General features: G+C 40.6%; 1 protein-coding gene across 2 annotated transcripts in view; it reads left to right on the forward strand.

The window, feature by feature from the left end:
- The first annotated feature begins 1,434 nt into the window (after nucleotides 1–1,434).
- Nucleotides 1,435–22,209, forward strand: part of SLCO2A1 (solute carrier organic anion transporter family member 2A1) — a 61,531-nt gene continuing 40,756 nt past the window's right edge. The window contains exon 1 of one of the 2 annotated variants that reach the window (XM_056564405.1): nucleotides 1,435–1,831. In XM_056564405.1, the coding sequence (XP_056420380.1) occupies nucleotides 1,751–1,831 (81 nt within the window). In that variant the 5' untranslated portion in view covers nucleotides 1,435–1,750. Of the gene's footprint in view, nucleotides 1,832–2,649; nucleotides 2,812–22,209 lie in introns of those variants that run through there. The other variant, XM_056564406.1, reaches the window with a different exon arrangement.

Below are 22,209 nucleotides of genomic sequence, written 5' to 3' on the forward strand. Positions count from 1 at the left end.
TTTGCCATACTGTTTTACACCAGTTTTTTTTTTTTTTGCAGAGCGTATTCCCTAAAAACTGACAAATAGTGTTGCTCGCGAATATTCGCAATGCAAACTTTATTCGTGAATATCGCATATTCGCGAATTCGCGAATATTCGCGAATTTAGCACTATATATTCGCAATTACGAATATTGTTTTTTTTTTTTTTTTTATTCAACAGTACACATCACAGTGATCATCCCTCTCTGATTCCAGCTTGTGTGGTGTAAAGAAGGCTCTAATACTACTGTGTGAGACTGGTGTACGAATTTTCGCATATGCTAATTTTCTCATATGTGAATTTTCGCTTATGCTAATTTTCGCATATGCAAAGTTTCGCATATGCGAAAATAAACGCGAATATTACGAATAGGCAAATTTAGCATATATATGACGAATATTCGTCCATATGTTCGCGAAATATCGCGAATTCGAATATGGCCTATGCCGCTCAACACTACTGACAAACTGTATGTAAACATGTACTCCGAAATGAAACTACATACAGTTTTAAACCATATGCGGCTTGAATCTAGAGGTCCAGTTGCATCAGTTTTTGCAATAAAAAAAAAAAACGCATGCTTTTTTTGGTTAACACTTTAGTACAATAAAGTTCCAATTGTTTTCTTGAAATTCATAGGTGTGGTTTGCCATATGCAAGAAAAAAAACAGTATCCCAAAAAACCGTATGGCACTGTAGACACATCCGCTTTTCATTGACTTCAATGTAAAAAAAAAAAAAAGTATGCGTATTCGTATACGGTTTTTAAACAGGACTCAAACCGAAGTAGACTGCAGTTTTGTGTCTGGTAACAAAAGAAAAAAAACAAAAAACAAAAACACACACACACAAAACTGTACACCACTAAAAACTTGCCCAACCGGATGCATCTTGTCGCATAAATTTTTGCATGGTAGGTCTATGTCTACGGTTTTCCTTACGGTTGGATACGGTTTTTCTATCCCTTTCTAGTCAACCTGTGCAGGAGCTGTATAGCAAAATCGTGATGTGAATGCTCCTGAAGTCATCGATATACAGTGTATCCCAAACTGTGTCTCTCCAGCTGCTGCAAAAACAACTTTCATCCTGCCCGGACAACCAAAGCCAGCTGTTGCAAAACTACAACTTCCATCATGCCCGGACAGCCTTCGGCTGTCCGGGCATGATGGAAGTTGTAGTTTTGCAACAGCTGCAGAGCTGCAGTTTGGGGAAGACTTCTATAGGATATAGACAATGTATAAGATAAGCATAATGCAGTAAGCTCTTCATTCATACTATCAATATCCTCTGGTTTCTTATCTATTATTGCAGTGCCAGGAATTGTGTCAGAATAATAGGACTTTGTGTTCTGTCCTCCCAGACAACTTTTATTTTCATATTCATCGTCTGCCGGCTTCCACGCTCTTCCAGACTCCTGCATTTCTCTCTTTTCCCAATTGTTTGAAAAGTGGGAGGAGGGAGCGAGAAGGAATCTGTCATAGTGGAAAACTTATAAATCCACCCACTTTGACTTAAACCTCTGCAGACACCTGAGCTGAGAGAGAGAGAGCGAGGAAAGGCGAAAGCTCTGCTCAGCTGAGAATACACAACAGAGACTCTCTGAAGACCACCAGAGACCCCCCCTATACCACCACACGTAGAGGACCAATGACCTGTCCTCTTCTCTCTCTATAGACACATCTACTGGAATACTGCAGACAGCTCATCACGGCCATTTAGTCTGACAATGGGAGTCAAACTTGGAGATAACAAGTCTCGACCCAGGTCCATCAGCAGCTGCTGCAAGGGGATCTTCAACAACATCAAGGTAAGATGGATTTTATTTGGTTTTGCATGAAAGCTACAAATGTATCAGATGGGATTGTGGCATAATATCGCAGGGTTAGCTCAGAGTTTCTTTAGAACTTGGTTATATTGTAGACTATGCAAGTAAATACACTGCTCAAAAAAATAAAGGGAACACTTAAACACCACAATGTAACTCCAAGTCAATGACACTTCTGTGAAATCCCACTGTCCACTCAGGAAGCAACACTGATTGACGATCAATTTCACATGCAAATGGAACAGACAACAGGTGGAAATTATAGGCAATTAGCAAGACACCCCCAATACAGGAGTGGTTCTGCAGGTGGTGATCACAGACCACTTCTCAGTTCCTATGCTTCCTGGCTGATGTTTTGGTCACTTTTGAATGCTGGCGGTGCTTTCCCTCTAGTGGTAGCATGAGACAGAGTCTACAACCCACACAAGTGGCTCAGGTAGTGCAGCTCATCCAGGATGGCACATCAGTGCGAGATGTGGCAAGAAGGTTTGCTGTGTCTGTCAGCGTAGTGTCCAGAGCATGGAGGCGCTACCAGGAGACAGGCCAGCACATCAGGAGATGTGGAGGAGGCCGTATGAGGGCAACAACCCAGCAGCAGGACCGCTACCTCTTCCTTTTTGCAAGGAGGAGCAGGAGGAGCACTGCCAGAGCCCTGCAAAATGACCTACAGCGGGCTACAAATGTGCATGTGTCCACTCAAACGGTCAGAAACAGACTCCATGAGGGTGGTATGAGGGCATGACGTCCACAGGTGGGGGTTGTGCTTACAGCCCAACACTGTGCAGGACTTTTGGTATTTGTCAGAGAACACCAAGATTGGCAAATTCACCACTGGCGCCCTGTGCTCTTCACAGATGAAAGCAGGTCCACACTGAGCACATGTGACAGACGTGACAGAGTCAGTAGATGCCGAGGAGAACGTTCTGCTGCCTGCAACATCCTCCAGCATGACCGGTTTGGTGGTGGGTCAGTAATGGTGTGGGGTGGCATGTCTTTGGGGGGCTGCACATCCCTCCATGTGCTTGTCAGAGGTAGCCTGACTGCCATTAGGTACCGAGATGAGATCCTCAGACCCCTTGTGAGAACAAATGCTGATGCGGTTGGCCCTGGGTTCCTCCTAATGCAAGAAAATGCTAGACCCCATGTGGCTGGAGTGTGTCAGCATTTCCTGCAAGAGGAAGGCATTGATGCTATGGACTAGCCTGCCCGTTCCCCAGACCTGAATCCGATTGAGCACATATGGGACATCATGTCTCGCTCCATCCACCAATGCCACATTGCACCACAGACTGTCCAGGAGTTGGCGGATGCTTTAGTCCAGGTCTGGGAGGACATCCCTCAGGAGACTATCCGCCACCTCATCAGGAGCATACCCAGGTGTTGTAGGGAGGTCATACGGGCTCGTGGAGGCCACACACACACTACTGAGCCTCATTTTGACTTGTTTTAAGGACATTATATCAAAGTTGGATAAGCCTGTAGTGTGGTTTTCCACTTTGATTTTGAGTGTGACTCCATATCCAGACCTCCATGGGTTGATAAATTTGATTTTCATTGATAATTTGTGTGATTTTGTTGTCAACTATGTAAAGACAAAAGTATTTCATATGATTAGTTAATTCATTCAGATCTAGGAGGTGTCATCTTAGTGTTCCCTTTATTTTTTTGCGCAGTGTAGTAGTATACTAAGGTTAATATGAATAAAGTTGTCCATAACATACTATAGATATCAGCTGGGGTAGCTATGTTCTTAATTCTATATTTATTTTTTACATTACTGAAGTTTCCTTTACATTGAGTTTTCCATAACGCATTATAGATATTAGTGAGGGTCCCGATGGTCTCAGTTCATTATCATTTACATTGCTGCAGGTTTCTATAGATTTGAGCTGACCATAACATGCTATAAATTTAAGCAGGGGTCTCTATGGTCTCGGTTCTTTATTATTCACATTACTGAAGGTTTTTATATTGTAGGCTATGCATGTAAATTGTAGTACACTTGTTAATATAGTTGTCCATAACATAGTGGAGCTGGAGAGGGTTCAAAGACGGGCAACCAGGGTAATACGGGGAATGGGAGGACCACAGTATACAGAAAGATTATCAGAATTAGGGTTATTTAGTTAAGAAAAAAGAAGGCTTAGGGGAGACCTAATAACTATGTATAAATATATCAGGGAACCTTACAGAGATTTCTCCCATGATCTATTTATACCCAGGACTGTATCTATAACAAGGGGGCATCCTCTACGTGTAGAGAAAAGAAGGTACTTTACTGTAAGAGCAGTGAGACTGTGGAATTCTCTCCCGGAGGAGGTGGTCATGGGGAACTCTGTAAAAGAGTTCAAAATGGGTCTGGATGCATTTTTGGAGAATAATAACATCGCTGGTTATGTATACTAGATTTATAGGGACAGAACGCTGATCCAGGGATTTATTCTGATGCCATTTTGGAGTCGGGAAGGAATTTTTACCTCTAGTATGAGGGTTTTTTGCCTTCCTCTGGATCAACTCAACTCAGTAGGGACTAATTAGGGATATAGGTTGAACTTGATGGACTCTTTTCAACCTTATGAACTATGTTACTATGTTACTGTAGATATCAGCTGAGTATCTTTGTTCTCAATTCTTTATTATTCACATTATTGCAGGTTCTTGTAGATTGATTTGTCCATAATATACTATAGATCTTAGCCGGGGGGTATCTACGGTCTCAGTTTTCTATCACATTATTACAGGTTTCTATAGATGTTCCCTAGATTTGTGTTGTATTGTAAACTAGACATGTCATTTGTAGCACACTAAGATTAATATAGATAAAGTTGTCCATAACATACTATAGATATCAGGGGTCCCTATGGTCTTAATCCTGAGTTGTCCATAACATACTATAGATATCAGGGGTATCTATGGTCTCCGTTCTTTATCATTTACATTACTGCAGGTTCCTATAGACTGAGTTGTCCATAACATACTATAGATATCAGGGGTATCTATGGTCTCCGTTCTTTATCATTTACATTACTGCAGGTTCCAATAGAGTTTCTTTAGAACTGTGTTATATTGTAGCCTAGGCATGTAGTACATTTGTAGGACACTCAGTTCAATAAAGATAAAATTGTCCATAACATACAATAGATATCAGTTGGGGTATCTCTGTTCTCTATTCTTTATCGTTCACATTACTGCAGGTTCCTATATATAGATTTGTCCATAACATACTACAGATTTCAGTGGGGAACATATCAGTTTTGAATCATTCACATTACTGCAGGTTCCTGTAGATGTTCTTTAGAACTGTGTTATATTGTAGACTGGGCATGTCATTTGTAGCACCCTAAGGTTAATATAGATAAACTTGTCTAAAACATACAATATACATCAGCTGGGGTCTCTATGTTCTCAATATTACTGAAGGTTCCTATAGACTGTATTGTCCTTGACATACTATAGATATTAGTGGGGTCCCCATGGTCTCAATTACTATATCATTCACATTACTCCAGGTTCCTATGGACTGAGCTATCCATAACAAATTATACATACCATAGGAGGGGTCTCTACAACTAGTCTCAATTCTTTATCCTTCGCACTATTGCGGTGACCTGAATTTAGCATTAAAGGGTACTCCAGTGGAAAACTTTTTTTTTTATCAACTGGTGCCAGAAAGTTAAACAGATTTGTAAATTACTTCTATTAAAAAAATCTTAATCCTTCCAGTACTTATTAGGTGCTGAATACTACAGAGGAAATTATTTTCTTTTTGGAACACAGAGCTCTCTGCTGACATCATGACCACAGTGCTCTCTGCTGACATCTCTGTCCATTTTAAGAACTGTCCAGAGTAGGAGAAAATCTCCATAGAAAACATATGCTGCTCTGGACAGTTCCTAAAATGCACAGAGATGACAGCAGAGAGCACTGTGGTCATGATGTCAGCAGAGAGCTCTGTGTTCCAAAAAGAAAATAATTTACTCTGTAGTATTCAGCAGCTAATAAGACTGGAAGGATTAAGATTTTTTTAATAGTAGTAATTTACTAATCTCTTTAACTTTCTGGCACCAGTTGATTAAAAAAAAACACTCCAGTGGAAAAAAAAGGTTTTTTTAAATAAACTGGTGCCAGAAAGTTAAACACATTTGTAAATGGACTTCTATTAAAAAAAAATCTTTACCCTTCCAGTACTTTTTAGTGGCTGTATGCTAAAAATTCTTTTCTTTTTGAATTTCTTTTTTGTGTTGTCCACAGAGCTGTCTTCTGACACCTCTGTACATGTCAGGAACTGTCCAGAGCAGCATAGGTTTGCAATGGGGATTTTCTCCTGCTCTGGACAGTTCCTGATACGGGCATAAGGTGTCAGCAGAGAGCACTGTGGACAAGACAAAAAAGAAATTCAAAAAGAAAAGAATTTCCTCTGTAGCATACAGCTGCTGCTAATAAGTACTGGAAGGGTAAAGATTTTTTTTTTAATAGAAGTTATTTACAAATTTGTTTAACTTTCTGGCACCAGTTGATTAAAAAAATTAATAAATAAATAAATGTTTTCTACGGAGTACCCATTTAAGTTGCAGATGTTGTTCTGGGGACCACATCAGGATCTGTTTTCAATCACGAAAAGAATAAGTAGTCATAGGCCGATAACATCATCTGTTTTGCCTCAGATGAAGCAGAGCTCAGTATGTTCTAGCTGTTTATTTGCATTTATGAGAACGTCTTACGGGCTTCTAATAAATAGTGATCAATGCATAAGTATTCGTTGGATTTTGCTGGCGATTTTGAGGCCTGAATTATTACTTATAACTTCCAGTCCTCCACGGATGCTCATGACAGCAATGACATGTGGGTAATATATCCAAGACCTGAAGGAATTCTCGGGGAGGGAGAAATAGAGCTCCATTAAAATAGCACAAAATATTTGCAAATATACTCTATGTTGCAGCTGCAGGCTGTGGGCTGTCTGTTTACTCGTGTGCACAGATTGGGGTTAGGAATGAAATTATAGATCACTTTTCCATGAGTATGTATGTAAACATACAGTATCCCGTCTGTCCAGCTGTGCTTCCTGGGATGAACTCTTTAAAGGGGTACTCCGGTGAAAAACTTTTCTTTTTAATCAACTGGTGCCAGAAAGCTAAACAGATTTGTAAATTACTTCTATTAAAAAAATCTTAATCCGTCCTGTACTTATCAGCTGCTGAATACTACAGTGGAAATTCTTTTCCATTTGGAACACAGAGCTCTCTGCTGACATCATGACCACAGTGTCTCTGCTGACATCTCTGTCCATTTTAGGAACTGTCCAGAGTAAAAGGAAATCCCTATAGCAAACATATGCTGTTATGGACAGAGATGTCAGCAGAGAGCACTGTGCTCATGATGTCAGCAGACAGTTCTGTGTTTCAAAAAGAAAATAATTTCCGCTGTAGTATTCAGCAGCTAATAAGTACAGGAAGGATTAAGAATTTTTAATAGGAGTAATTTACAAACCTGTTTAACTTTCTGGCACCAGTTGATTAAAAAAAAAAAAAAAGTTTTTTCACCCGAGTACCCCTGGGCACTCTCAGTAAAACAATTTTTTGCTATTGCACTCCTTATGGTAAATAAAAAAGATTTCTAATATACTTTGGTAAAAAAAAAAAAATTCGTTTTCAATGTTTTATTTGTGCTTAAAAAAGCTCAAGAGCACATTTTCCCCCATCTTATATACAGACTTAGGACCGAGGTCCAAACACAGAAAGTGCAGCCTGGAGTGCTGATGGGGTGTGTCCAACCAACAGTATATGGCAGTTAAAGGGGTACTCCGGTGAAAACCTTTTTTCTTTTACATCAACTGGTGGCAGAAAGTTAAACATATTTGTAAATTACTTCTATTAAAAAATCTTAATCCTTCCTGTACTTATTAGCTGCTGAATACTACAGAGGAAATTATTTTCTTTTTGGAATGCTCTCTGATGACATCACGAGCACAGTTCTCTCTGCTGACATTATTATAATAATAATGCTTTTTTTTATTGTTGTCCTTAGTGGGATTTGAACCCAAGTTCCCAGCACTGCAAGGCAGCAGTGCTAACCACTGAGTCACCATGCTGCCCTTAGCATACATCTGCTATGCATGGTTGCTAAAATGGACAGAGATGTCAGCAGAGAGCACTGTGCTTGTGATGTCATCAGTGTTCCAAAAAGAAAGGAATTTTCTCTGTAGCATTCAGCAGCTAATAAGTACTGGAAGGATTAAGATTTTTTAATAGAAGTAATTTACAAATATGTTTATCTTTCTGCCACCGGTTGATTTAAAAGAAAAAAGGTTTTCACCGGAGTACCCCTTTAAGTGTGAGAGGAGCTATGATTGGATGAGGCTGGACACACCCCCCTCAGCATTCCAGGCTGCACTTTCTGTGTTTGGAATTCGGTTCTAAGTCTGTATATAAGATGGGGGAAAATGTGCTCTTGAGCTTTTTTAAGCACAAATAAAACATAGAAAACTTCGTTTTTTTTAAACAAAGTATATTAGAATTTTTTTTTATTTACCATAACGAGTGCAATAGCAAAAATTAATTTAAATGAGAGTTACCCTTTAAGCAGTATTTTCAAACCAGGGTGCCTCCAGCTGTGGCAAAACTACGACTCCCTGCATGTCCGGACAGCCTTCGGCTGTCCGGGCATGCAGGGAGTCGTAGTTTTGCCACAGCTGGAGGCACCATGGTTGGGAAACATTGGTCTAAGAGTTCATCCTGGTTGGGAAAAATTAGAAATTAGATAATCCTTTAAAATGATTTATTGTTTATCGCTAAGCAAAAAATAAATAAAAAATCTGCGCATAGATGGTGCTAAAAGGTTTCTTAGCATTCTTCCTATATTGATAGTACTATACCTAGGTAAACACGTTCTCCCTATATTCCAAGCGCAAAGTTATCAGGGCATGTGTGCTTACGGAAACCCAGCCGATAACACATTGTGCACTGGTGTCAGTCACTCCATGTCAGATAAGGGGCTGCTGGAACCTCCCTGCTAGGTGATTCTTGCCCTTGGTTTACTTACACTTGTGCGTCTTGCTTCACACCTGAGTATCTCCAAGTGACATCAGATCCAGTCAGAGCAATGACAAATTGGCACGCCAAGAATTCTAAAATTAGCTTCCTTATCTCTTATATTCACGGTGAGGAAATAAGTTAAGGTATGGAAAGAGTTAAAGGGGTACTCTGGTGAAAACCTTTTTTTTTTTTTTTTATCAACTGGTGCCAGAAAGTTAAACAGATTTGTAAATTACTTCTATTAAAAAAATTGAATTTCCTTTCTGTCTGACCACAGTGCTCTCTGCTGACACCTCTGTCCGTTTTAGGAACTTTCCAGAGTAGGAACAAATCCCCATAGAAAAGCTATTCTGCTCGTGACAGTTCCTGACATGGACAGAGGTGTCAGCAGAGAGCACTGTGGTCAGACAGAAAGGAAATTCAAAAAGAAAGGAACTTTCTGTGGATCATACAGCAGCTGATACTGGAAGGATTAAGATTATTTAATTTACAAATCTGTGTAACTTTCTGGCACCAGTTAATAAAAAAAAAAAATGTTTTCCAGTGGAGTACCCCTTTAACTTTGATGAACTTACATAAACACAGCATACAAATGGTTTAACCGGTTGCCGACTAAGGATGAGATGGCTCGTCCTGAGACGGCAAGCGGTGTATGATGCGGGCTCCTGACTCGGGCCCGCTTCATACCGGCCGGCCCCCAGCTGATTCCTGTAGCTGGGGGCCGGTGTTAATAGCCGACATGCAGCCATTGCCGTGGCTGGCTAGTAACCCTTTCGATCACACACAGCGGCGTCTAAAGGGACGTTTAAACTATCCCTGGTGGTCGGATGGGGTGGATCACTCCCCCCGCGCAGCGCGATCGGGGGGGGGGGGGGGAGTGACGATCCACTGCTGCCTCTCGTCCTGCTGCTGCGCTGTGAACGATAATGCCTGGCAGGGTCAGGCTTTATCAATTGAGTGCAGAGCACACAGATCAATGTGGTTCTATGAAACCACATTGATCTGTATGAGGAATCTAATGATTCCCCCTAAAAGTCCCCTAAGGGGACATTAAAAAAAAACTTTTCCCAAATTCCATTTCCAAATTCCATATAAAAAATTTGTAACCATAATATAAATAAACATATGTGGTATCGCCGCATGCGTAAATGTCCGAACTATAAAAATATTTTGTTTATTTGTCAATGGCGTACGCGCAAAAATATTCAATATTTTTGGTCCCTTTTTATATAATGAAAAAATTAAGAAAAAGCTATCAAAAAGTCCGATCAATACAAAAATGGTACCGATAAAAACTTCAGATCACAGTGCAAATAAATGAGTCCTCATGCCACCCGTAAGCAGAAAAATATAGAGGTTATAGGGGTCAGAAGATGACAATTTTAAAAATATTAAATCATTCTCGTGCATGTAGTTATGATTTGAATGAAGTAAGACAAAATCAAACATATATAAGTATCATTTTAACCCCTTAACGACGCAGGACGTATATTTACGTCCTGCGCCGGCTCCCGCGATATGAAGCGGGATCGCGCCGCTATCCCGCATCATATCGCGTCGGTCCCGGCAGCTAATACCCGCATCAACGGCCGGGACCCGCGGCTAATACCACACATCGCCGATCGCGGCGATGTGCGGTATTAACCCTTTAGAAGCGGCGGTCAAAGCTGATCGTCGCTTCTAAAGTGAAAGTGAAAGTGACCCGGCTGCTCAGTCGGGCTGTTCGGGACCGCCACGGTGAAATCGCGGCGTCCCGAACAGCTGGCAGGACACCGGGAGGGCCCTTACCTGCCTCCTCGGTGTCCGATCGACGAATGACTGCTCCGTGCCTGACTGAGATCCAGGCAGGAGCAGTCAAGCGCCGATAATGCTGATCACAGGCGTGTTAATACACGCCTGTGATCAGGATGAGAGATCAATGTGTGCAGTGTTATAGGTCCCTATGGGACCTATAACACTGCAAAAAATTTTTTTAAAAAAAGTGTTAATAAAGGTCATTTAACCTCTTCCCTAATAAAAGTTTGAATCACCCCCCTTTTCCCATAAAAAAAATAAAACAGTGTAAAAAAAATAAATAAATAAACATATGTGGTATCGCCGCGTGCGTAAATGTCCGAACTATAAAAATGATATCATTAATTAAACCGCACGGTCAATGGCGTACGCGCAAAAAAATTCCAAAGTCCAAAAAAGCGTATTTTTGTCACTTTTTATATCATTAAAAAATTAATAAAAAGTGATCAAAAAGTCCGATCAAAACAAAAATCATACCGATAAAAACTTCAGAGCAAAAAATGAGTCCTCATACCGCCCTGTACGTGGAAAAATAAAAAAGTTATAGGGGTCAGAAGATGACATTTTTAAACGTATAAATTTTCCTGCATGTAGTTATGATTTTTTCCAGAAGTGCGACAAAATCAAACCTATATAAGTAGGGTATCATTTTAACCGTATGGACCTACAGAATAATAATAAGGTGTAATTTTTACCGAAATATGCACTGCGTAGAAACGGAAGCCCCCAAAATTTACAAAATGGCGTTTTTTTTTTTCGATTTTGTCGCACAATGATTTTTTTTCCGTTTTGCCGTGCATTTTTGGGTAAAATGACTAATGTCACTGCAAAGTAGAATTCGCGATGCAAAAAATAAGCCATAATATGGATTTTTAGGTGGAAAATTGAAAGGGTTATGATTTTTAAAAGGTAAGGAGGAAAAAACGAAAGTGCAAAAATGGAAAAACCCTGAGTCCTTAAGGGGTTAATTGTATGGACCTACAGAATAAAGAGAAGGTGTCATTTTTTACTGAAAAATGTACTGCACAGAAACGGAAGCCCCCAAAATTTACAAAATGGTGTTTTTTCTTCAATTTTGTCGCACAATGATTTATTTTTTGGTCTTGCTGTAGATTTTTGGGTAAAATTACTGATGTCATTACAAAATAGAATCCTACTCACCTGAATGGGGTTGAGCTGCAATACCAGGTGTAGCCTGTGGACAAATGTGGCACTGTTCCTGTGGAAAAAAAAATATAAATTCTGATTCTGATATAAATCCTTTCAGTATAATAGTGTTATTGGAATAACTCCCTTCAGCAATGGCATTGTTGTATACAGCAGTAGACATATATCTATCTATCTACCTATCTATCTCATATCTATCTATCTATCTATCTATCTATCTATCTATATCTAATAATAAACGTGAGCAGTGAAAAGAAGACACAATCCGAGCCATTGTTGTGTCATTAGCCCGACAGTAGCCAGTCTGCGTTCTGCCTACTACACAGCAGATACAGACTATTGTAATGTAGGCTGCAGAGAAGGCATAACAACATGACTTGCCTACTGCTTCCTTGATCTATTATTGGAAACTTTCAGACCCGAGCCCCATATAGGGAGGTGTCCTGGCTATACACATATTAGGGAATTGGTGTGTATGTATATAAGCTTTGCGTCGGATGCATCTGTACTTTTTCATAAAGCGTATTAAACCTAACAGGTTTGAAATGTGCTGGTATGTTTACTCACATTTTTCTGTGAAGTACTCGCTGAGTTATGCCTGCTGATATCTTTGTTCCTATGCGCAGCTCTATGCAATGGAGGTGGGGAGCCAGCTCACCGAGCTCCCCTGTCTTCTCCACATTTACTGCTCTTTAAGCAGAGCGCAGAGATCACTTCCCTCCGGGTGCAGCGAGACAGCAGCGCCTGTGCTCTACGGCAAGCTCCACACCCCATTTTACTGCCTGATCTGCTTGAAAGGGGTTATCCAGAAAACTGAGCTAATTTCTTCCAAAACAGCACCACATCTGTCCTGAGGTTGTGTGTGGTATTGAAACTCAGTTTTACTGAAATGAATGGAGTCAAGTTGTCATGCCACACAGAACCACCTGAGGACAGATGTGGTGCTGTTTTTTGGAAAGAATTTAGCTATAGGAAGGATATGTCATAGATGCCTGTGGTAAGTGCTGAGTTAAGTATATGAATACATGTCAATTCAACATTTTTGTTTTTACTTTTTAATAAATCAGCAAGGATTTGTAAACATTCTGATTTCAGTTTGTCAACATGGGGTATTAAAGGGCTTGTCCAGTAATATGTATTTTCTTTCTATTGTCCCCAGCCTGCCTAATAAACTAATATGCACTTTATCTCACCTTCGTCCGCTACCTCGTAGCTCAGGTATCAGGACCTCCTTTCTTCGGCTGATCTCCACTGACAGTCTGCTTCCCGGAGTTGGCGGGGTGGTCAACATGACATCACAGCACCACTCAGCCAATCATTGGCCACAGTGTTGTCCTGCCTCAGCCTTTGACTGGTGAGCGGCACTGTCAGCTATGCTTTGCAGCTTGGGGGAAAACAGAGTCACCGGCCGCAGATGGAGGAGGGCCCCGATACCAGAGCTACAAGGGAGCGGAGGAATGTGAGTTAAAGCGGATAGGGATTGGGATAGGGATCCAAAGGATAGGGGATAAGATGTCTGATCGTGAGGGGCCCGCTGTCACACCCCCTCTCATAGACATGAATGGATGGGTCGTGACATCTCCAGTCCCGCAAACCAGAGGTTTCCAAGGCTGAAACAGCAGCCAGGCATAGAATGTGGGTGCTGCACGGAGATCACAGGGGATCCCATGGGTGCCCCCCAGCGATCAGACATCTTATCCCCTATCCTTTAAATAGGCGATAAGATGTCTAGGGGCAGAGTACCCCTTTAAAGTGTTTGTTATGCTGGGGACAATAGAAAATTAAAAGGGTACTCCAGTGGGAAACAATTTTTTTTTAAATCAACTGGTGCCCGAAAGTAAAACAGATTTGTAAATGACTTCTATTTAAAAATCTTAATCCTTTCAGTACTTATCAGCTGCTGTATGCTCTACAGGAAGTTCTTTTCTTTTTGGGTTTCATTTCTGTCTGACCACAGTGCTCTCTGCTGACACCTCTGTCCATGTCAGGAACCATCCAGAGCAGCAGCAAATCCCCATAGCAAACCTTTCCTGCTCTGGACAGTTCCTGAAATGGTCAGAGGTGTCAGCAGAGAACAATGTGGTCAGACAGAAAAGACATCCAAAAAGAAAAGAACTTCCTCTGTAGTATACGGCAGCTGAAAAGAACTGGAAGGGTAAAGATTTTTAAATAGAAGTAATTTACAAATCTGTTTAACTTTCTGGCACCAGTTAATTAAAAAAAAAAAAAATAATTGTTTTCCACCGGAGTACCCCTTTAAAACACCTTACCAGACAACCCCTCTAAGTGCAAATTAAAATGGGAGAAAGTGTGAAAAAAGTAAAGGGGTCTGAAAACTTTCCAAATGCACTGTATATTCTGTCTTATCAGGGATATGTGCTTTCCTTTGGGTCCTGTGCTAAATACCTTGCCTGAAGCCATGCTTTAATAGCAACTTTCTTCTTCAGCAAAACAGGTTTCCTGCCCCAAACAATCTGCTACCGACCCCTTCTATAAAACCTTCAGTGTGATCTGTGATAGCGGAAATCTGGCTTGAGTTATAAATGTATTCCCCTTTTGCTAAGGGTATATTCACACTGCATTTTTGTTTAAGTTTAAAAAAAACATATATGTTAACAAATGCTATAAACAGATGCTGCTGTATATCATGCATTTCCCATTGACTTATGCTATAAACAGATGCTGCTGTATACCATGCATTTCCCATTGACTTATGTTATAAACAGATGCTGCTGTATATCATGTATTTCCCATTGACTTATGCTATAAACAGATGCTGCTGTATACCATGCATTTCCCATTGATTTATGCTATAAACAGATGCTGCTGTATATCATGCATTTCCCATTGACTTATGCTATAAACAGATGCTGCTGTATACCATGCATTTCCCATTGATTTATGCTATAAACAGATGCTGCTGTATATCATGCATTTCCCATTGACTTATGTTATAAACAGATGCTGCTGTATTCCATGCATTTCCCATTGACTTATGTTATAAACAGATGCTGCTGTATATCATGCATTTCCCATTGACTTATGCTATAAACAGATGCTGCTGTATATCATGCATTTCCCATTGACTTATGCTATAAACAGATGCTGCTGTATATCATGCATTTCCCATTGACTTATGCTATAAACAGATGCTGCTGTATATCATGCATTTTCCATTGACTTATGTTATAAACAGATGCTGCTGTATTCCATGCATTTCCCATTGACTTATGCTATAAACAGATGCTGCTGTATACCATGCATTTCCCATTGACTTATGTTATAAACAGATGCTGCTGTATATCATGCATTTCCCATTGACTTATGTTATAAACAGATGCTGCTGTATTCCATGCATTTCCCATTGACTTATGCTATAAACAGACGCTGCTGTATACCATGCATTTCCCATTGACTTATGTAATAAACAGAAGCTGCTGTATATCATGCATTTCCCATTGACTTATGTTATAAAAAAATAGACCTTTTTTTGACATACAGAATAGTGTGGTTTGCATACAGCAAAATTAATCAGACTCCAACAGAAACAGTGAAACTGATACAAAAATGCGGTGTGAACAAAGCCCTAGACATAATAATAATTATATTATCCTGAGCAGTAACAACAACAGGCAAGAAAAGACTAGGGGGGCAATTTATCAAAACTTGTGCAAAAAAGCCCTTAGCAAACAGTCTTTTATTTTACTAGGATTTCAGTGGTTGCTATGGGCAACTACTCCACTATAGCACAAGTTTTGCTAAATCCATCCCCAGGGTATTTTTCAGGCCCTCATAGGTATTAAATATCTTCACTACAGTGATTTTCTATTGATTCCTTTACTAAGGAACTGTTCTAATATTTTACACATTTAGGGTAGGGTCACACATATGCCTATGAGCAGACACACAGCACTACCCACGGCAGGTTTAGAGGCGGGCCCAGCATGCTGAGGTGACCGTGACGCGCGGGCCAGCCTCCAAACCTCACTGCTTACACAGGGCTGCTGCCTGTTCTAATATTTTACACATTTAGGGCAGGGTCACACATATGCCTATGAGCAGACACACAGCACTACCCACGGCAGGTTTAGAGGCGGGCCCAGCATGCTGAGGTGACTGTGACGCGCGGGCCTGCCTCCAAACCTCACTGCTTACACAAGGCTGCTGCCTGTTCTAATATTTTACACATTTAGGGCAGGGTCACACATATGCCTATGAGCAGACACACAGCACTACCCACGGCAGGTTTAGAGGCGGGTCCAGCATGCTGAGGTGACTGTGACGCGCGGGCCTGCCTCCAAACCTCACTGCTTACACAGGGCTGCTGCGGGGGAGCCCTGTGTGTCTGCTCACCGGAGAATACGTAGCATCTTTCCCTCTGCACAGTGTGAAATATGCTGCGTATGTGTGGCCCTACCCTAAACCTATAAACACTTTATAGTTTCCCACAAGGGTGTATGTATCATACTGACAGACTATACAGCTGCTATGGGGCCCCTCATGGTTGGTCCGTTTCTTTTTCTATCGGTAAGAAACTACGTAGAACTTCTAATGAAGGGGGATATTGACCAGAGGATCTTGGAAAGAAAGGGAAATAAACAACCAATCTTTCTCTCCTGGGGGGCATAATCAGATGCTATAATAGGAGGCCCATTTTGATATTTGCTATGGGGCCCTCTTTTTCCTAAGTACATCCCTGGTTTCATGGCTCCATTTACCACAGGTGATTGGGTCTTCTATAGTTCCCCTACATTCTCTGACTCCCTCATCACATGATTACTATTGGTATTAGCTCACGTCACCTAATCTAAGCTTCCTATGTTCTCTTGCATCTCTTTTCTCTACTCCATCTATAACATCAGCTTAGGATAAAACCTCTTGATTCTTCATATAGGAAGTATATATGGAGTTGGGTGGATCTGGTGATCTACATCTGTAACTCTTTTCAGCTTATGTTACAATCAAAGCTAGACTAATACATATTATCATACATAGTCATGTCCCACGCTTCCTCTAGTGAGCTATAAGCAATTTTTTTTTAGAAGTATTCCGGGAAGTTCCGTTTTCTTTTGGTTCTTTAGTGCCGAATAGGCTATTATTAGAGAATAATGGGAAGGCTTATGTGTATGCATTTTGCTTACTTCTCTTTTCTGATGTGGCAGGCATAGGATAGGCTCCATTTTGGTTTACAAATGCACAATCATCTGGGTTCTGTGATGCACCCTACATTTCCCATGAACCCTCTAGCTTTGGTTGGGTGTTTGATTACTGCACCTGATCATATCATCAAGCTTATGGTGCTGAAGATCATTCAGGATAACTTTTTAGACTTTGGTTGGTGCCAGTGCACACTGTGCTGTTCTGGTGTTTTTTTTTAGAGAAATGTTGTCATGAAGAGAAAGTGATTTCTTATGTTTTATGCAGATTTGACTACTTTAGCCTGTGTTCACAAATTGAATTTTAACTGCATTTAAGCTGTTGTTGTTGTTGCAATTTTTTTAAATCGTCACAAAAAATGACATGTTTTTACCATATTTTGCACAATTGCGGTTCAATGTCAATTTTTTGTCATGATTTGGGGAAACTCACACCAAAAACAGAAAAAGAGCAGCAGCAAAAAAATGCAATGTTTAAAGAGAGGCTAAGGAGAGTTGTATACTATATATACTGATCCCATAGAGATGGAGCTGGGAGGTAGTAGGAGGGATCTGGTAGGTGATGATGTCATCCTGTAGTCTACAGGAAGTCAGAGTCTGACATCCTGTTGAAACAATTAGACACTGGAAGATTTAGAGGGACATTTATCAAAATCTGTGCAAAGGAAAAGTTGCCCAGTTGCCCATAGCAACCAATCAGATCTCTTCTTTCATTTTGCAGAGGTCTTGTTAAAAATGAAAGAAGCGATCTGATTGGTTGCTATGGGCAACTGGGCAACTTTTAGTCTGGACAGGTTTTGATAAATCTCCCCCTTAGAGATTCAGGCATGTGATCATGACCATATTAGTGTAATAAAACACATGTACAGCTGCGCAGGAATAAAACTAATGGTGCTGTAGGACTATTGATGGGAAGTGTGCATGAAAAAAACTGGGCAAAACATGGGCAAGAAAAATTTGTGCTTCTTTAACTGTATAAATGCTGGGTCGGGGTGCATGCACACCACGTTTTTGCAATACAGTTCCCGTATCAGGTTTTTGATGAAAAACGAATTCCTCAAAATTGTACTAAACTGTATCAAAACGTGTGTACAAATTTTAACCCATGTACTGTTGAAAACCGTATACGGTTTGAAAAATGATGTCTGGTTGCATCTGTTTTTTAAGAAAAAAAATGCGTTTTTAACTTTTAACTCCATTTTGAATAAAGTTTCCCTTGCTTGATTGAAATTCCAAGAAAAACTGTGCAAAGTCCATATGGTGAAAACCGGATGGAACCATAAGCACATACAGTTCTGTACAGTTCCCATTGACTCCCATGTTTAAAAAAAACGTATACGGTTTAATACAGTTTTTCACCCGGACCAAAAAACGTGGTAGACTATGGTTTTGGGTACGGGTAAAAAAAATTGACAAAACCGATTAAGACGCAAAACGGACTAAACCGGATGAGGCGTTGGACATGCGGTTTACAAAGTTAAGTCACTGCATACAGTTTTCTATACAGTTCCATACGTTTTTTTAACAGGAAACCGTATACGGGAACTGTATTACAAAAACGTGGTGTGCATGCACCCTCATATAGTTTTGTTTTTTATGGTCTATAGAAAAAATTGTATGTAATGTATTCTGTCCAAGTAATATTATTATAATTTATAAAGTTCTGCTAAATATTCATCCATCCTTAGTTAGTCTTTTCTACTGTAGAGTGAGTGGGTGGATTGCAACTATATAATTGTCTCTGTCTTATAATGACTAAGAGAAAGTGTAGAAAACTATTTCTAGGAAGGTTTCCTAACAACGCTTCAACAAAAACATTAACCTTTAATTGTTAGGTTGTTCTTAGATGCTGTCACTGATCAGCTACAGTATCTGGCTATGGCTATGTTCACATGGTGGAATGTCCGCGTGAAAAATCTCTGTGCAGACATTCCAGAAACTGCAGTGCGGTGGCAGTACATGTCGGCGCTAGGACCACTCGGAAATGTAACATCTCATAGATGGCAATGCATTTCCTTGCGGAATCTGCAGAAAGAAAATACATGTCTATTCTTTCTGTGGACGCCAGAATCGGAATTTCCGTGGCATAAACATTTTCTGCCGTGTGATTAGTACAGCAGAATCCTATTAAAATCAATGGGACTCTGCTGCAGTGGAATGTCCGTGCAGAATTCCTCCATCGTGTGAACATGGCCTATGGTGTGGAAGAAGCCTAAGACCTACACAAAATGAATGTTATATTTCAACCCTAACTTAAGAGGAGTAATAATGATGCATTAAGGATATCATCTATTAATTTAACATAATTGTTAAAAGAATGATTCAGAGTAAGTTAATAATAATAAAAAACTCTTTATTTAAAGGACAACTGCAGTGCAATATACACTTATCCCCTATCTACAAGATAGGGGATAAGTGTTTGATCGCGGGGGGTCTGACTGCTGGGAACCCCGGAGATTTCCCTAACGGGGCGCCGCCATTAGCGCTCATAGTGAGCGCTAAGGCGCGTAGCGTCGACCTAGAGGTCGACGGTGATGCCCCATCTCCTCTCCGTCCCCATACAGTTCTATGGGGGAACCGGGGAGGCACGAACACTGCCTCCCCGCCTCTCCCATAGAGATGCTTGGAGGAGGCGTGCCGGCCGCAACGTCATGCTGCGGCAGGCAGGCCCCTTGCACGGGAGAGCCACAGCAGAGCCGCGGCCCCGTACAGGAGATCGTGGGGGGTCCCAGCGGTCGGACCCCCCGCGATCAAACACTTATCCTCTATCTTGTAAATAGGGGATAAGTGTATATTGCGCTGCAGTTGTCCTTTAAAACAACATCCCTTGTATAGTGTACTCTAATGCATTATACCCCGCTACCCCTCAGTGGTTACCTACTCATGTACTAATACTGATTCCACCAAAATCTTTTTAGCACAATTTTATTCCTTTTGTGCACCTTGGAGCAGGTTCAAAGTTTCATAAGGATCAACTCATGTGACATAAAAAAAGTTTACATAATTTTTAAATGTCCTTTTTTCTGTGGATTTTTTTCAGTTCTTATATGGTTCATATTTCTTAGGCTGTTAAAATGGAATGCTAAATGAAAAAAAAACATTGTATCGAGGAACAATGTTTTTCCACACCCTGCTGGATGCTTTTTTTTCCCCTTGCTTTGTTGTTTTCTTAAAGGGAATGTGTCATAGTTACATAGTTACATAGTTACATAGTTAGTACGGTCGAAAAAAGACATATGTCCATCAAGTTCAACCAGGGAAATAAGGGGTAGGGGTGTGGCGCGATATTGGGGAAGGGATGAGATTTTATATTTCTTCATAAGCATTAATCTTATTTTGTTCCAGGAATGTATCTAATCCTGTTTTAAAGCTGTTAATTGTTCCTGCTGTGACCAGTTCCTGAGGTAGACCGTTCCATAAATTCACAGTCCTCATGGTAAAGAAGGCGTGTCGCCCCTTGAGACTAAACTTTTTCTTCTCCAGACGGAGGGAGTGCCCCCTCGTCCTTTGGGGGGGTTTAACCTGGAACAGTTTTTCTCCATATTTTTTGTATGGGCCATTTATATACTTATATACGTTTATCATATCCCCCCTTAAACGTCTCTTCTCAAGACTAAACAATTGTAACTCCTTTAATCGCTCCTCATAGCTAAGATGTTCCATGCCCCATATTAGTTTAGTCGCACGTCTCTGCACCCTTTCCAACTCCGCAGTGTCCCTTTTATGGACAGGTGACCAAAACTGAACAGCATATTCCAGGTGAGGCCGTACCAATGCTTTATAAAGGGGGAGTATTATGTCCCTGTCCCTTGAGTCCATGCCTCTTTTGATACATGACAATATCCTGCCGGCTTTGGAAGCAGCAGCCTGACATTGCATGCTATTCTGTAGTCTGTTATCTACAAGTACACCCAGATCCTTCTCTACCAGTGACTCTGCCAGTTTAATCCCCCCTAAGGCATACGATGCATGCAGGTTATTAGTACCCAGATGCATAACTTTACATTTATCCACATTGAACCTCATTTGCCAAGTGGATGCCCAGACACTTAGTCTATCCAAGTCATCTTGTAACTTATGCACATCCTCTATAGACTGTACTGTGCTACAAAGCTTGGTGTCATCTGCAAAGATAGAAACAGAGCTGTTAATACCATCCTCTATATCATTGATAAATAAATTAAACAACAGCGGTCCCAGTACTGAACCTTGGGGTACACCACTAATAACCGGGGACCAATCAGAGTACGAATCATTGACCACCACTCTCTGGGTACGATCCATGAGCCAGTGTTCAATCCAGTTACAAACTAAAATTTCCAAACCCAAAGACCTTAACTTACCTGTCAGATGTCTGTGAGGGACAGTATCAAATGCTTTAGCAAAATCCAGAAACACTATATCCACAGCCATTCCTCTGTCAAGGCTTCTACTCACCTCTTCATAAAAGCAAATTAGATTGGTTTGACAACTTTTATCCTTAGTAAACCCATGCTGGCTATCACTTATAATACAATTATCCCCTATGTATTCCTGTATGTAATCCCTTATAAGTCCTTCAAACAATTTACCCACAATGCACGTTAAACTTACCGGTCTATAGTTTCCTGGGGAAGACCTAGAGCCCTTTTTGAAGATTGGCACCACATTCGCCTTGCGCCAGTCCCTTGGCACAATACCAGACACCAGAGAATCTCTAAATATCATGAACAGGGGTACAGATATTACTGAACTTACCTCTCTAAGAACTCTTGGGTGTAGTCCATCCGGTCCTGGGGATTTGCTTACATTTATATCACTTAACTTACCTTGTACCATCTCTACATTAAGCCAGTTCAGTACATTACATGATGTGTTACCAGCACTGACCTGGCCAATGTCAGCTCCTTCTTCCATAGTGTATACAGAACTAAAGAACCCATTCAGTAGCTCCGCCTTCTCTTGATCGCCTGTGACAACCTCCCCATTATCATTATTAAGGGGTCCTACATGCTCTGTCCTTGGTTTTTTTTGCATTTATATATCTAAAAAAATATTTAGGATTAGTTTTGCTTTCTTTGGCCACCTGTCTCTCATTTTGAATTTTTGCTGTTTTTATTACATTTTTACAGATTTTATTAAGCTCCTTGTACTGTTTAAATGTTATAGCTGACCCATCAGATTTGTATTTTTTGAAGGCTATTTTTTTGTTGTTTATTGCTCTTTTAAC

This window comes from Hyla sarda, chromosome 3 (genome assembly GCF_029499605.1).
Source record: "Hyla sarda isolate aHylSar1 chromosome 3, aHylSar1.hap1, whole genome shotgun sequence".
Classification (NCBI taxonomy): Eukaryota; Metazoa; Chordata; class Amphibia; order Anura; family Hylidae; genus Hyla; species Hyla sarda.